Here is a 14,307-nt window from a genome sequence, read left to right on the forward strand (position 1 = left end):
TCAGTTGCTCTCTTTCTTATATGTTATATTTTTTGTATTATTTGCTTTATTTATCTGGTGCTCTCATGTTGTCTCTTGTTTTTCATATCTCACCTTATTGGGGATGTGACAGCAATTTATTTTTGCAGAACAAAAACTATTATTTTTTTCTTTTTACAATTGCAGTAAAGTTCTAAGTTTTACCTTTAACTGATGTTTTTATCAAAATTCTTCCTAAATATACACATTGTAAACATCTGGAGAATAATATTTATACCTATGAAAAACAATCTTGTGACAATTCAAAAGCTAGATCATTAATTTCTCTCTTCACTAGCTTGCGAGATGTTGTAGGTCATGTCTCTTCATGAACGAAAGTTAATGAGGACTTTTGAGGTGATGCAACTTGGTCACGCCAAATACTTCTGAGGGAAAACGTGAAATAAATGAAACAATTTGGATACTACATGCTTTATAACTGGCATTGCGTCTTTGAGTTTTCTAAACATGAACTATTTTATTCCAGTGTTACTCTCTTCAGTGTTTGCCTAGATTATGCTTCAGACAATGAGCTTATTTCCGACTTTGATGGCAAGCAGTTGTTGTCTATCTAGCAACTCTGACCCAGTTGAATTTAAACTGCCCATGCACTATGTCTCACTCCCACTTAACACTGTCGGTCTAATTACCAACAGGCGTTTGAAAATGCAATCATACACTGAAGGACTGCCCTCACAAAGTGATGTGACATTTTGTGAGTGTCTGTAATTACCTGCAGCACTAAATTATTTTTTTTATTTTTTATTTTTTGCTGGTTTCTGTCATTTAATATTAAAGCCAACTGTTTAGACAACATCATATGTTCTGGAGTCGTTTTTTATCATTTAATCAATGAAACAATTATTGTGTTACAGATAAACACGATTTCATTTAAAGTACCGCTGTAGTAAAAACAGAAATACCACAGTGAAGATGTACTCAGTCACAAGTAAAAGTGTGCGTTCAAAATCAGCATCAAAATCAGCATTTGTAGTAACATTGAATATACTTTAAGTGAAAGTACTGCTTAAATGGCCCATTTCAGAATAATACATATTATGTTAATAGATAAATGTCATAAATATTGAGGCATTTAAGGGTAAACATCATTGTGATGTACTAATGTACTAACTACGAGTACACTCATCTTACCGGGTAATTTCATGTTAGAAATACATAATGATTTATGTTTGTTGTTATTATGTATTGATAATCTGAAACTACAAAGTAATCAGTAACTCAAGCTGTCAAATAGATGTAGATGTAAAAGTACAATATATACTCTATAGTAGTATATATAGTAGTGTATCTATACTATGTAGTGGGAAAAATATAAAGGTAGCATAAAATAAAATTCAGGTAAAACTCTGGTAAAATACAGAAACCATAAAAATGTACAGTAAATACTACTTACTTTCCACTACAGCTCTGTGCAAGTCATTAATGAAACAAACTACAACCACATGTCAGTATCCTGTTGGTAATTAGAGAAATCTTTCTGGGATGCTTTCTTCATCGCCCCCATCCATCACTCCTCCTAGATACAATTATGCATAATGTGTCAGACCCCTGTGTGGTGTCTACAGTTCTCAGTAAGATCATGACACAGAAGAATAATCAGCCACCAGCACGTGCAGAATGCAAGTAGGTGTGTCTCGTCCTACGTGTCTCTAGTCCAGCTCCAGAGTCACACCAAAGTGAGGGATTCCAGCTCTCTGCTGGACCAATCCTTGAGGGGCATTCAGAGCTATGTGTGGTCCAGTGTTGGCTGCATCTAGACAAGCAAACAGCAAAGTAGCCAGCTTGCTGGCCAGGTGGCATGGTGACAGGGGACGTTCAGACACTGCCAGAGGGCAGAAGCCAAAGGCCACAACTCTCTCGGAGCCCTTGTCCAGACCAGGGACCACCAAGGAAGTGCCGCAAGAAGCTCCAAGTTATCATCTGTGTGCTGCTTGTGGAGCTGTGTGAAAGATTCACTTTCTTTGGGATTGTATGCAACATGATTCTCTTCTGCACTGTGAAACTAGGCTATGATAACTACCTGGCAGCGACAGTCAATCTGTGCTTTGTAGGAGCCAGCACCCTGACCCCTGTTCTGGTTGGGTGGTTTGCAGAAACCTGCTTGGGAAGAACCAAGGTGCTGTACTTGTGTGCTTTCCTTCATTTCTTTGGTAAGACACAATGGGCTAAAAGTTGTCAAATGTGTTATGTCATGAAATTTAAAACAACTTTTTATAATTTGTCAGTTTTTATGGATTTTCTCACTTTTCCTTGATTCAATTTTTGCTGATTTGTTTATTTAAGTGAAGAAAAAAATGCAGTTCCAGTTGATCAACAATCTAGTCTGGGTCAAATGTTCCAGTTTAAAAGACATTTTCAAAGATATTTATGTGAATATGTGAAAATCATCTGACATATTAATCATTATGAATATCTGCCTACACTGTGAGTGTGAACTCATTTCTGCAGTCTCAGTAATTCTCTTTATAGGCGCTTCCTCATGGACTTGCTTTAGTGAAATCACACTTGTGTTTGAAATCTAGCTGCAACTACATGCCATGACCTCTGTCTGTCATGCTACTTCTTAGGTACAGCCATGCTGCCTGTGGTTGCATTCCCATTTGAAGATTTCTACATTGACACTCATCACATGACGCACCAGCTGGAACCTCGGGAGCAACAAATCTTGTTCTACACTGGCCTCCTGGCTGCTGCACTGGGCATCGGTGGCATCCGGGCCATCCTCTGTCCTATGGGGGCCTACAATCTGCAGGGCTACAATCAGCACCAGCTCCTGTCCTTCTTCAACTGGTCAGTGGTGTCTGCCATCCAAAAAAAGTCATTCACTTGCATAACCAATAATCAGACTCCAAACATTCCACTGATATTGTTATTATGATCTGTTTCATCATTCCTTAAGAAGTCTTTGTAAAGTGGGGCCTGGGCTACAGGGGAGTTAAGGTAATAGGTCATATTTAAAATCTTAAAATGCATCTTCTTAGATTTCCACAAATATGCTGTACTCAGTTTCTGCCAGTCCTCCGGTATGAGCCATATTCTGTTATGGGATTAAAATCATTGATGCATCATTGTGTGTAATACATATTTGATGATGAAACTGGAAAAGGCTATTCTGCTTTACTAATATACTCATATTCCTGGGTAGATTAATGGATAAAAATGCACTGTAATTCTTCATTCATTCATTCATTTTCTGTACCGCTTGTCCGTCATGGTAGTGGGGCGGGGGGGTTCAGCACCTGAAAACCGTGCGCAGACAGAGGTGTTTCTGGATACATTTGTCTATATCGTGTATAAAGTAGCATAAAATGGAATTGTTCAAGTAAAACACAGCTACCTTAGAACTGTACTTCACTAAGTAAATATACTCAGTTACTTTCCATGACACTTCTGTATGATTCTTTAGTGAAGCAAACTATGACCACATGACAGTATCTTGTTGGTAAATATAGAAATCTTTCTGGGATGATGTCATCATTGCACCCATCCATCACTCCCCCTAGAAACAATTATGCATAATGTGTCAGATCCATGTGAGGCATCCACAGTTCTCAGTACAATCGTGACACAGGAGGATGGTGACAGGGGGCCTTCAGACGCTGCTAGAGGACATAGTGGCACTTTGAGCTAAATGGTAACATTAGCATACTAATGACAATGCTAACATGCTGATGTTTAGCCGGTATAATATGTTGGACAGCTAGCATTTACAAATTAGCTGTATACACAACAGCTGTGCTGCTGTCATTTTTCAGGTACTTGACAGTAATCTGTCAAATTAAAATTCCCTGATGATCAGAGGATCACCAAAGTCATGGCGATTTGTCCCATTGTTGCAATATCTTCATATGGATTTAAATGATGGAGTCAACGTGCTCATTAAATGAAGACCCTGTGAGTGTGATATTTGTTTCATTCATGTCTAGGTTCTACTGGTTGGTCAACCTGAATTCCACTGTGGTGTTTCTGGGTATTGCTTACATCCAGCAGTCTGTGGCCAAAAATCTGGGCTTCCTTATCCCCTTCACTTCTGTGCTGCTGGCCCTAATGGCCATACACATGTTGCGGAGCAAACTCACCTACAAACCCAAGAAAGGTAATATACATATGAAAGAAGAGTAGAAAAATCCTTGAAAATACACCCACTACATAAACACATACAAAGACTTAATTGTGGTCCTCCTTGTGTCTGTCATAGGTGGATCATTATTGACCACACTGGGAGTTTTCTTGAACTCTTTACAGATGTGCTGCCTCCACTATCGCCACCTGAGTGGTGATGTAGCATCTTGGCTGGACCGAGCCAAGGAGAACAATGGTGGCCGTTACAGTGAAACACATGTGGAGAACGTGAAAGTCCTGGCCAAGCTCTTCCCTCTTTACGGACTTCAGCTATTGTACAGAGCCTGCATCACACAGGCAGGTCATTGGGAATGTGATGTGATTTATCATGAAGCATGAAAAAGGATTTTTTTCAATATTAAGAACATGTTTCCTCCAGATTCCCTCAGGTTACTACATACAGACGATGAACTCAAACCTTCACCTAAACGACGTCCTGTTGCCCATTGGGGCCATGAATGTGATCAGCATCCTGCCTCTGCTGGTCTTAGCCCCACTGATCGAGTGTGTGACGTCTTGCTACCTCTCTATGGGAAAAACTCCACTGGCACCTGCAAAAGTCATCAGTAAGTATTTCTATGTGCACATATGCACGCCCCAACTAATGCAAGTGTAGTTTTAATGTCTTCACCTAAATGCCTTTATGTCTCTCTCACTCTTCTTCCTCTTTCCTTCTGTAATTGTTTTGCAGCCCCCTCTCTCATCACCCCTCCCTGTCTGTCCTCCCCTTGCAGCTCTGGGCCATGTGTGTGCCTCTCTGTCGGTCCTGGTGGCAGGCTTGTCTGAGCTGCAGAGGAAGGCTTACCCTCTGGTGGAGCAGACTCTCTCTGGAAAAGTTCTGCAAGTGTCTTCCATGCCGTGTTTCCGGCTGGCTCCTCAGTACATCCTACTTGGTCTTGCAGAGGCTCTTGTCACTCCTGCATGTGAGTGACAGACTTAAAGTGTCCATAATAATTTTTTATCAAATTATAAAAAAAAACAACCATCACTCTTCAGGCATGCTGCCCTGCCTGTCACAATTACACAGCAGGATGATCAAAAATCTCTGTTGTCGCCTCCTCTCTGGTAGGTTCCCTCATTTCTTTCCAGCTGACCCCAGGCCACATCAGAGGGATCTCCCTGCACTTCCTCACTCTGTCCTATGGAGGGGGCTGCTTTCTGGGAGCCTTCATTGTTCAGTTGGTGTACTTTCTCTCTGGAGGTGAACTGAATACAAATACTAAATGCATGTTTTCTTCTAAGGAAAATGTGATTGAGAAACAAAATAATTAATAATTTTTGGCATCAGATGTCTGATATGACCACTGCGATACTCCATTACAGGTAACTTCTATCCAAACACACTGCATGATGGAAACCTGGAGAGATTCTTCTTCCTGCTGGCCACACTCATGGCTATTAATACCTTTGTGTGTTGGAGGGTGTCTTACAGGTACAATGTTAGCTCTAATTTTTATAATTTTAGAATAATTATTCATTGTGCATAACGAACACTGTCATGATTGCAGCTAGTGACTCATTTGCAGGTTCAGTGCAGTCCATTGTAAGTGCCTTTCAGCAGCTGTTTAAGGCACTTTGTTGGAAAACAAGAAACTTTGGTTAAATGAATCGTCACCTTCTGTGTTGCCTTACAAACTTGTGTATTCGTGACTCTGAGTGTGCTTTCTTGTTATTCTGATGTCATCCAGGTACATAGACCTGAGCGTGCAGGGTAAAGCATTGACCATCAGCCCTCTGACTGAGAAGCTGCTGCATTACAAGGCCTGTCTGCGCTTCTATGACACTGTGGATCACTCCTACACATACACCTCCATTGAATCTATTTTATGACCGTCCTCATCACCAGCCCTACTGTCAGTGGCGCTGGCGCTGCATGTTACTGTGTCAAAAACTCTAACTTGAAAAATTGTGGGCTGAAATGGAATACATGTAATGTACATATTTTTGATGTTTTAAAATTATATTATGTTGTCTATACAACATAAATCATAATGTAATAACTGATTTTATAGATAACACATCCGTTGTATAACACAAAACTTTGGATTTATTTTATTTTTTGTGAGCATTAAATCAGATATTAGACATGTCATTAGCAAAGAACGGCAATTTATTTGAGTATATTGATGAACCAAAGTCTGTCAGCTTGATTGATTTTTATTTATTTATTTATTTTTGGATGATTAAAAACACAGAACAAGCACAGCAGGGTTAAAAGACAAAAAAGACTAAAAGGCTTATTTCCTTTGTCACCGAACAAAGCCTAACAAAACCATCCAACTGCCATGGACACAGAACAAACACACAATGCAGCCTTCACTTTCCAGTCTATTCACAATATGAATCAGAATATAGGTTACTGAGAAGTAATCTTTTTAAGGCCACTTTGAAGATACACTTTGTGTGATCTGATTTAGGCTTGAAGGACGTTCATCACACAGTACCGTACATCATACAGAACAGAATAAAGAACTATTTTATCAAAGCCTTGAAATCAAACAAACAACAAAACACATTTCTGACTAATAACAACTGAATGATTTTTTAAATGTAAAATAAAATATAAATCCAAAGTATAACAAAAGAAATTTCTGTTCCCGCTCTTTGATTCATAATCAAGATTATTATTCAATCAAAATGACCCATGTTTGTTACATACACGCCTCTCACTCTCCCTCACTCACTCACTCCAAACTTGTGCATATTTGTCCCTGTATGCTTTATCCATCCCTGAATCATAAAGTGCAGGCAGTCCTGCAGCTGATATGTTAACGTAAACACATCATGTTTGTAATGTAAACAGTAGTGTTTAATGTGGCTTAAAAGCTGCATATTTTCAGTGTCGATCCTAAATCAACTGAAAACCCAGGATAGAGAGCTTCAGTGAAGTTGGTCTGGATTTGGTGCAGCAGTGTCAGCGTGCCGGCCTCAGAAACGCTGTAGAAGCCCAGGGTGCCTCTTTCATAATCCAGGTGTACACCTACTCTGCGGGAGTGAGCCGGGGGAATTTGGCCTTTGTGAAGATTATTGTGCCAAAATGTGCAGCCGGTTGAAGAGCATGTTAATTTCCAGGAGAGATTACTGTGGCCAAAACAGCAGTCATTGCCTGAACCTTTTCTTTTAATGCCTTTGTATGACACTGCCAGCTCAACAACTCCACCATCCCACTCCACCTCCCAATAGTGGCTCTCCTGAAGACCCTTTTGGCACAAAGCCTGGCTGTAGTAGGTAAATCTGTCAGGGTGATCAGGGTGAGCCTGGTCCCTGCCACTCCATGAGATTTCTCTGTTTCTATCAGACAAGCAAAGACATGCAGCTACTGTGTTGGGATCCACCTCCATGTTGGAGTCTGCAAGGAAAGATGAGATACCCATGAAACTCACAGCTATTTGTGTGCGCTAATATTTATGCACAGTGAATTAACAAAATAACATCCTGCTTACTCTTATATTTGGTCTGAAGGTATGTCCGTGATGCTATGCCCTCATGCAGCGGTGGCATTTTTGACACTGTGATGAAGAGGAAAAAAAACACAGCTCATGTAGCCTGTAGAATAACAGGAAATATACCGACAAGGTTTAGAGATGCAAACTGGTCACACTTACACATATCTTTTTCAAAAGTATTGATTAATTTGTTCTTTTCCTGGTTGCACATATTTTTCAGTTTATCTTTCTGTGCAGTGACAAACTCTGTCAGCTTGTCCAGTCTTTCATTTGAGCCTGTGGATACAGGGAGGTCATCCAGGGCCTGGAAACTCTGCACAAGGCAAACAAATTCACTGGGGGATTAATACAAAACAGACATTTTTAAATTTACCAACAAAACTAAATAATAATAATAATAATAATAAAAAAACATCAGATACATTTCCAGAGGCTCTAAACATGTCATCACCTGAAGAAACTGAATGGGGTCCTCTGTTTGTGAAAGCTGGTTGAGTTTGTCCTGTCTCCTCCTCAGCTTGAGGACTTCACGCTGCAGTTGCTCCAGATGGCTGTTGGCCCAGTCCACCCCAGCTTTCTCTGCCTCTCCGACTTTCGCTCTCATCTCAGAGCGCTTCCTCTCCAAAGAGCGGACATATAAATGAATGTGTTCTGCGCACAGTCGCTCAAAATCGTCACACGCCTCCCATGCAGCATCCTTGTAGGAAACAGGCACCATTTGTCCTGTTATGACTGATGACATTTTGCATTACAGCCATATTTATAGTAGTACAACATGTCAAAAAGCTGAAATTCAATTTTTTTAATAGTTTATAATAATAGTCTAGTCAGTGGTCCAAGCCAAGCTAACTGCTGCCCTTTGGTCCAAGTCTTTATGTTAAGCTAAGCTATGGGCCGCTAGCTGTGGCTTTATATTTAAGAGAAAGACGTGAGGGTCTGATAATCTAACTCTTGGAACAAATACTTAAGCATAAAATCACAAAATGTCAAACTATTGGTTTGCACCATAAGACATGACCAACAGTTGTTTGACTGTAGTTCAAGATTACTGTACTGAATATTTTCTTTCTTTCTGCTGTTGCTGTGTTTGTATGCAGTCTGCATGTACCAAACCTGGGCACATTTCTCACTATTTATTTACCACAAGCCACCTGCAGACTATAGAAATGTGTGTTTTCAGCAGCGATGGGTCTCGCTCTGCTGTCACACACGTTATGCACAAAGGGGATATTCCCCTGCAGGAAACCACTGTTGCTCGGCACAGTTTACACCCACATACATTCCCGCTTTTTTCTGTTAACAGCAGTTAACAGAAATTACTTAATGATTATTTTGTATCATCACCGGCTCGTGAAAATAATCCAAAAGAAAAACAACACACGTGTTTGTGGGTGATACTCACTCTTATAGAGTGTGCAGCCTGCCTCAGCTCTGCCATTTTTCTCTCTGAACTGAGCACTCTGTCTGCAGTTTCCTCTTTAGCCTGATCCAGTTGTCTCTGTTGTAACACAAATCCGGGAGCATTTCAGAAAACCTTGCAAAATTTAAAAGATTGTGCTGCAAATGACTTCAGCATAGAACTGAATTACCTGCACGTGATACTTTTCTACTGCAGCTGTCACAGTATCATGATCTTTGTGTTCGTCCATCATACACAGCAGACATATGAACTGCTGATCAGTGCGGCAGTAAATCTCCATGAGTTTGTCATGGAGGCTGCAGATGCTGTCTTTGATCCTCACAGAGGCTTGAATCAGACTGTGTTTTTTCAGTGGCGTTACCTCAAAGTGTGGCTTCAGATGAGTCTCACAGTAAGAGGCCAAACAAACAAGACAGAACATGGAAGCTTTTCTTTTTCTCCCTGTGCAAGCGTCACACTGCATATCACCAGGGGCAGCGTGGGTGTCATCAGCAGCACTTTGACTGGTTGTCCTTCTGTGTTCCTCTAACAGGGAAGCCAGAAGTGTGTTCCTCTTCAGAACAGGCCTCGGGTAGTAAGTGTGCCTGCACTGAGGGCAACTGTACTTTCTTCCTCTGTTGCCATTCTTATCCCAGAAGGTGTTGAGACATTTCATACAGAAGCTGTGTCCACAGGCGGTCGTCACTGGATCCTCCAGTAACTGTAAACAGATGGAGCAGTCGAGCAATTCCTGACTGCCAGCCATTTTCTACCGACCAAACTGACGCAGTTAGTTTCACTCTCTCAAGGAGGAGTGGCTTGTTGGCAGCTTGTTCTCAGTGACACAGATATGTGTTGATTGTGAGATTGTCAGTGGAACCGTACATTGCCCAAGTCAAACATTAAATGCAAGATGAAATTTCAAATAATACTAAGTGTTCAACTTTCAAGATTACTGAAATTATTTATACCTCAATGTACTTAATTTCCTTGCTTTTAAAAGTATTTGAAGCTGCTATAATCAATATATTTATGTTAACAAAAGATCAAATTAATATATGTACAACAATGAAGACCCTTCTAATGGTAAACCCACAGAAGATTATTGTTTATTTATTATTAAATATATTATTATTTGACTCTGCAGTCCTCCTCACCTCTACAGAGCATTTTAGCATCTTTCAGATCATTGTTTTAGGTCAATGGCCCACAACTTCATTGTTTTCCCTCTAACTTAATTTCTAATAAATACTACTACTACTAATAATAATAATGTACGTTAAGCCTGTGAATATTCTCATTCATCCAGGTCATGGTTATCTCAAGGAAATTCAATCGAATGCAACTGGACTTAGTTATTTGTCTTTGAAGACGTTTCACCTCTTATCCAAGAGGCTTCATCACTTCATGGTGGCTTCATGGATGAGAGGTGAAACGTCTTCAAAGACAAATAACTAAGTCCAGTTGCATTCGATTGAATTTCCTTGAGATAATAATGTACGTTGCCTACCCAGCAGTGGAAAGCAAACAGATCAAGCTAACAATCAGCTGGTGAACAGAGTGAAGCATTCAACAGCTAAATAACTAGACATTTCCCTCCAGAGTATCTGGAAATTAGTATGATTAATGTTTTATTGGAATTTGGAGACTAGTAAAAATTATGTTTTCAGTAAATATGTCCCAAGTCCACGTTTAGATAGGGGTCCCAAGTTCCAAAGGTATGTATGATGTAGGAAGGTGGTCTCTCTTCCCTCTCTCTCTGTGTTTGAAAGGGTCAGTGTCTAGATGCATACTCTTCTTTTAAACAACCAACCTATTAAAGCAGGGGGTTAGATATGATTTGGCAGTGTGATTTTATTGGCCTGAAACCACCCACATGCATGCAATTGATGCTGGGTTGCTTTGTAATAAACCTTTTTATGCAAGCAAGACGGAGACAGTGGAAATCTCTTTCAACATCTTCACATCATTGTTATCAAATATACAACACAGTGCTAAAAGGAATAATGAACTTAGAATCATCAGGTATACAGAAACACGAATCCAAATTAATTCTGACGTTGATTCTTATCTGCAGGAGATGTAAATAGGCAACAAATTAACTGTGTAAATTTTGTGTTGTCAGTTTATTGGACTGTATCGAAGCATGCAAAAAATAAACAAAACAAACAAAACACTGTTAAACGTCTAACCAGCCAAGGCAAGCTAATGTAATCACACCTTATCCTGGCATACTTAATGTTCAATGTACATCGCCTAACGTGTGCATCATCATGTGTAAGAATAAAATTAAACTGAATGTTACAGTTACTGAATGTTCACAGCTGTGAACATGTTTATATGTAATCATTCTACTTATTAACTGTTTAACTCCAACAATAAAATACTGAGTTTGCAGTTAAAATTGATTGATTGTAGGATGAGAATCATGTAACATACACACAAAAACACACATTCACTTCAATCTTTACCTTGCAAACAATGGGCATTTTAAAGAATACAGTCAGAGTTAATGAGCATAAAGAGCAATGACTAACAGATAACTTTTCAGGAGAAAACATCTTTTGGCCATAGGCGTACCCATGATATACTCAGGCAGCCTTGAGAGCAGATGTCATTTACTTTGGTGTCATTATGTTAACTGACGCCCCCCTGGAGACCATGAATCCAGGGTACAGAGGCTGGGAGAACGTGGTCTGAACTCTGTGAAGGAGGGTCATTTGACCAGAATCAGACACACTGTAGAAAGACAGCCTCCCTGCCTTATGGTTCAAATACACTCCAATAGTAGAGGAGCAAGGGGTGGATATTTTGGTTTTGACTTCACTGTGCCAAAAGGTGCAACCAGAATTCGAAAGGGAAATGCACCAGGACTGGTCTGTGTATCCAAAGCTACTTTCTACCATCTCTGCTCCTTTATAGCACATAGCGACCTCAACCCGGGGCCCCTGCCATTCAACCTCCCAGTAGCAAACTCCTGATAAACCCTCAGTGCACAACACCTGATCATATTCTGTAAATCTCTCTGGGTGGTAGGGATACCTCTGGACTTTTTTAATCCAGGTTACTTTTCTGTTTTCCTCAGAGAGCAACAGGTTTACAAATGCTGTGTTGGGATCCAAACTGAGATGGCAGGAATCTGAAATGTAGAAATTATTCAAGGTGACAAGTGAAGGACATTGGAAACACAATGGTTGATTCAAACATATGTAGGCTATACTACAAAATAATGACTCACAAAGGGAGAACTCCTCTCTTGTTTTAGGGTCAGGATCAACTTGAACTATAAACAGAAAATGAGAAGAGAACATTTTGGTCAACTGGTAAACATTTGCATAAACATAAACATAAACTTTAAACAATAATTTCAGTCAACATATACTTATTTAATTAGGATATTTTCCTACTTTCTTTGGACATTTCTGCAACAGCTTTTGCCATGTTTTCCATTTTGTCTCTCAAATCAGAAATGGCCTTTGTCACAAAATTAAAAGGTGCATGCAGAAGGACGTTGAAATCAGAGGACAGGTCGGGTTCCGGACAGTCAAAAATAGACTTGCAACTCTAGAAAGATGTAAAAAGAAACACAACATGAACTATAACCCCACTCACTCAATCCAAGCACTTGTCTGTCTGTGTACCTGCAGGAAATGAATGTGATCCTCAGTAAGTGACAGCTGTTTCAGTCCATCCTCCCCCTTTCTCAGCTCAGAGATCTCCTTCTCTAGCCGATCAATGAGTGCCTCAGCTTGGTTCACTGCAGCCTTCTCCTGAACCCTGATCATCTCGTTCACAGCACAACGCCTTTTATCTGCCATCAGGACAATTTCGGCATAGGCTTTTTCATTCTGGTCAACTGCTTCATCTCCAGAACACTGATGGTCAAAAAAAAACAAACAAACAAACAAAAAACAAACAAACAAACAAATGATGCAAGTCATTTTAAAGGTAAAGGATACAGGACACTAAGAAAAAGCACAATAGCAAGATAACTGACCTGCAGTGCTTTCACTTTGTGTCTCAGCTGCCGCAGCAGCTTCTCTTTCTCCTGAATTCCCTGCTGGTATCTTTGTTTCTTCTTTCCAAATTGTGTCTGAAAACAAAATCATAATGTTCACCCCTTTGTCTGCTTTCTAAGTGGGTGGTTTAAACAACAAAGTTACACACATGCACATGTACACACATCTAAGCAAGTGGACACTGAAATTTGGATTTCCATTCATTTTCATTCTTCTGATAATTGCAACAGCACATTGAAAGAATTTCCCCTCAGGGAATAAATAAAGGAATTCTAATTCTGATGATTCTGATTCATAAGCACTAACTGAAGCCAAAAATAAACATTCTTACTTGTTTCTCTTTCCTCTCTGCAGCAGCGGACACAGTGTCGTGGCCTTTGTGCTCATCCATCACACAAAGCAGGCAAATGCATTGGCCGTCACTGCGACAATAGACTTCAAGGAGTTTGTCATGCTTAGGGCAGATCTTCTCTTGCATGGAGGCAGAGACTTCCACCAGTTTGTGCCTTTTGAAAGCTGCAGACTCATAGTGGGGCTGCAAGTGAGTAGAACAGTAAGACGCTAGACACACCAGGCAGGACTTGACAGCTTTCAGCTTCCTCTGAGTGCAGAAATCACACTCCACATCCGCCGGCCCTACTTCATCCTTCCCTGGATGGGTTGGTTGTCCTGTCCCCAACATTTTACCTGTCAGATCAGCCAGTATTGTATTCTTACCCAATACAGGTCTGGGGATGAAAATTCGTCTGCACTGAGGACAATCGTAAACACTTCTGCAATCCTCCTGGTCCCAGTAGCCATTTATACAGTCCATACAGTAGCTGTGGCCACACTGAAGAGTCACAGGACTCTTTAGAATATCCAAGCATATCGAGCATGATAAAGAATCTGGTACTTTACAGCTCCACGCCATTCTCACCACTGCTCTCTTAACTTTCACTTTCTCTGAAACAAAACTAATTATTGAATGGGAGTGTCTTGAGGCTATTTAACGGGAGCTTATTTTGCTTTCTCTAACATTAAAACTAGAAAACTTTCAAATTCCAATTAGTTTTATTCCATAAATAAATCATACATCTGCTGAAACAGTAATTTAGAAATGCTTTATTTGCGTTTTTTAAAATAGCTTTCGTGCATTTCAGTTAAAGTTGGGCTTTCAGCATTGTGGTGTGAGAAAATAGTTCTTTTGAGATGCACCGAGTCATATTAAATCATTTGCAAAGACTCAACGAAGACGACGCAACTTGTGAAACGCTGGAGTGAACAGAGAATACAGGAAGGT

The 14,307-nt window shown here is 40.1% G+C and overlaps 3 protein-coding genes across 4 annotated transcripts; 1 reads left to right on the forward strand and 2 right to left on the reverse strand.

Annotated features, from left to right (window-relative positions):
* Window positions 1–1,837: 1,837 nt before the first annotated feature.
* slc15a5 (solute carrier family 15 member 5) lies at window positions 1,838–5,991 on the forward strand. The gene is made up of 9 exons (XM_046395513.1): window positions 1,838–2,189; window positions 2,607–2,829; window positions 3,966–4,135; window positions 4,238–4,458; window positions 4,541–4,727; window positions 4,896–5,084; window positions 5,231–5,362; window positions 5,485–5,593; window positions 5,850–5,991. Exons 1-9 carry the CDS (start codon window positions 1,838–1,840, stop codon window positions 5,989–5,991), a joined length of 1,725 nt encoding a protein of 574 aa, XP_046251469.1.
* A 311-nt stretch (window positions 5,992–6,302) lies between these two features.
* LOC124062414 (E3 ubiquitin/ISG15 ligase TRIM25-like) lies at window positions 6,303–9,813 on the reverse strand. Its single transcript, XM_046395164.1, has 6 exons — window positions 9,197–9,813; window positions 9,010–9,105; window positions 8,059–8,304; window positions 7,767–7,920; window positions 7,605–7,670; window positions 6,303–7,510 (listed from the first exon to the last, which is right to left on the reverse strand). Exons 1-6 carry the CDS (start codon window positions 9,770–9,772, stop codon window positions 6,981–6,983), a joined length of 1,668 nt encoding a protein of 555 aa, XP_046251120.1. The 5' UTR covers window positions 9,773–9,813; the 3' UTR covers window positions 6,303–6,980.
* A 1,291-nt stretch (window positions 9,814–11,104) lies between these two features.
* LOC124061974 (E3 ubiquitin/ISG15 ligase TRIM25-like) lies at window positions 11,105–14,273 on the reverse strand. Of its 2 annotated transcripts, XM_046394364.1 has the most exons (6): window positions 13,357–14,273; window positions 13,004–13,099; window positions 12,648–12,881; window positions 12,414–12,570; window positions 12,245–12,289; window positions 11,105–12,145 (listed from the first exon to the last, which is right to left on the reverse strand). In XM_046394364.1, exons 1-6 carry the CDS (start codon window positions 13,936–13,938, stop codon window positions 11,625–11,627), a joined length of 1,635 nt encoding a protein of 544 aa, XP_046250320.1. In that variant the 5' UTR covers window positions 13,939–14,273; the 3' UTR covers window positions 11,105–11,624. The 2 variants fall into 2 exon arrangements, with proteins under 2 accessions (XP_046250320.1, XP_046250321.1); XM_046394365.1 differs by lacking the exon at window positions 12,414–12,570 and having other exon boundaries at window positions 11,965–12,145.
* Between the last annotated feature and the right edge of the window lie 34 nt (window positions 14,274–14,307).

This window comes from Scatophagus argus, chromosome 7 (assembly GCF_020382885.2).
Source record: "Scatophagus argus isolate fScaArg1 chromosome 7, fScaArg1.pri, whole genome shotgun sequence".
In the NCBI taxonomy this organism is placed as follows: Eukaryota; Metazoa; Chordata; class Actinopteri; family Scatophagidae; genus Scatophagus; species Scatophagus argus.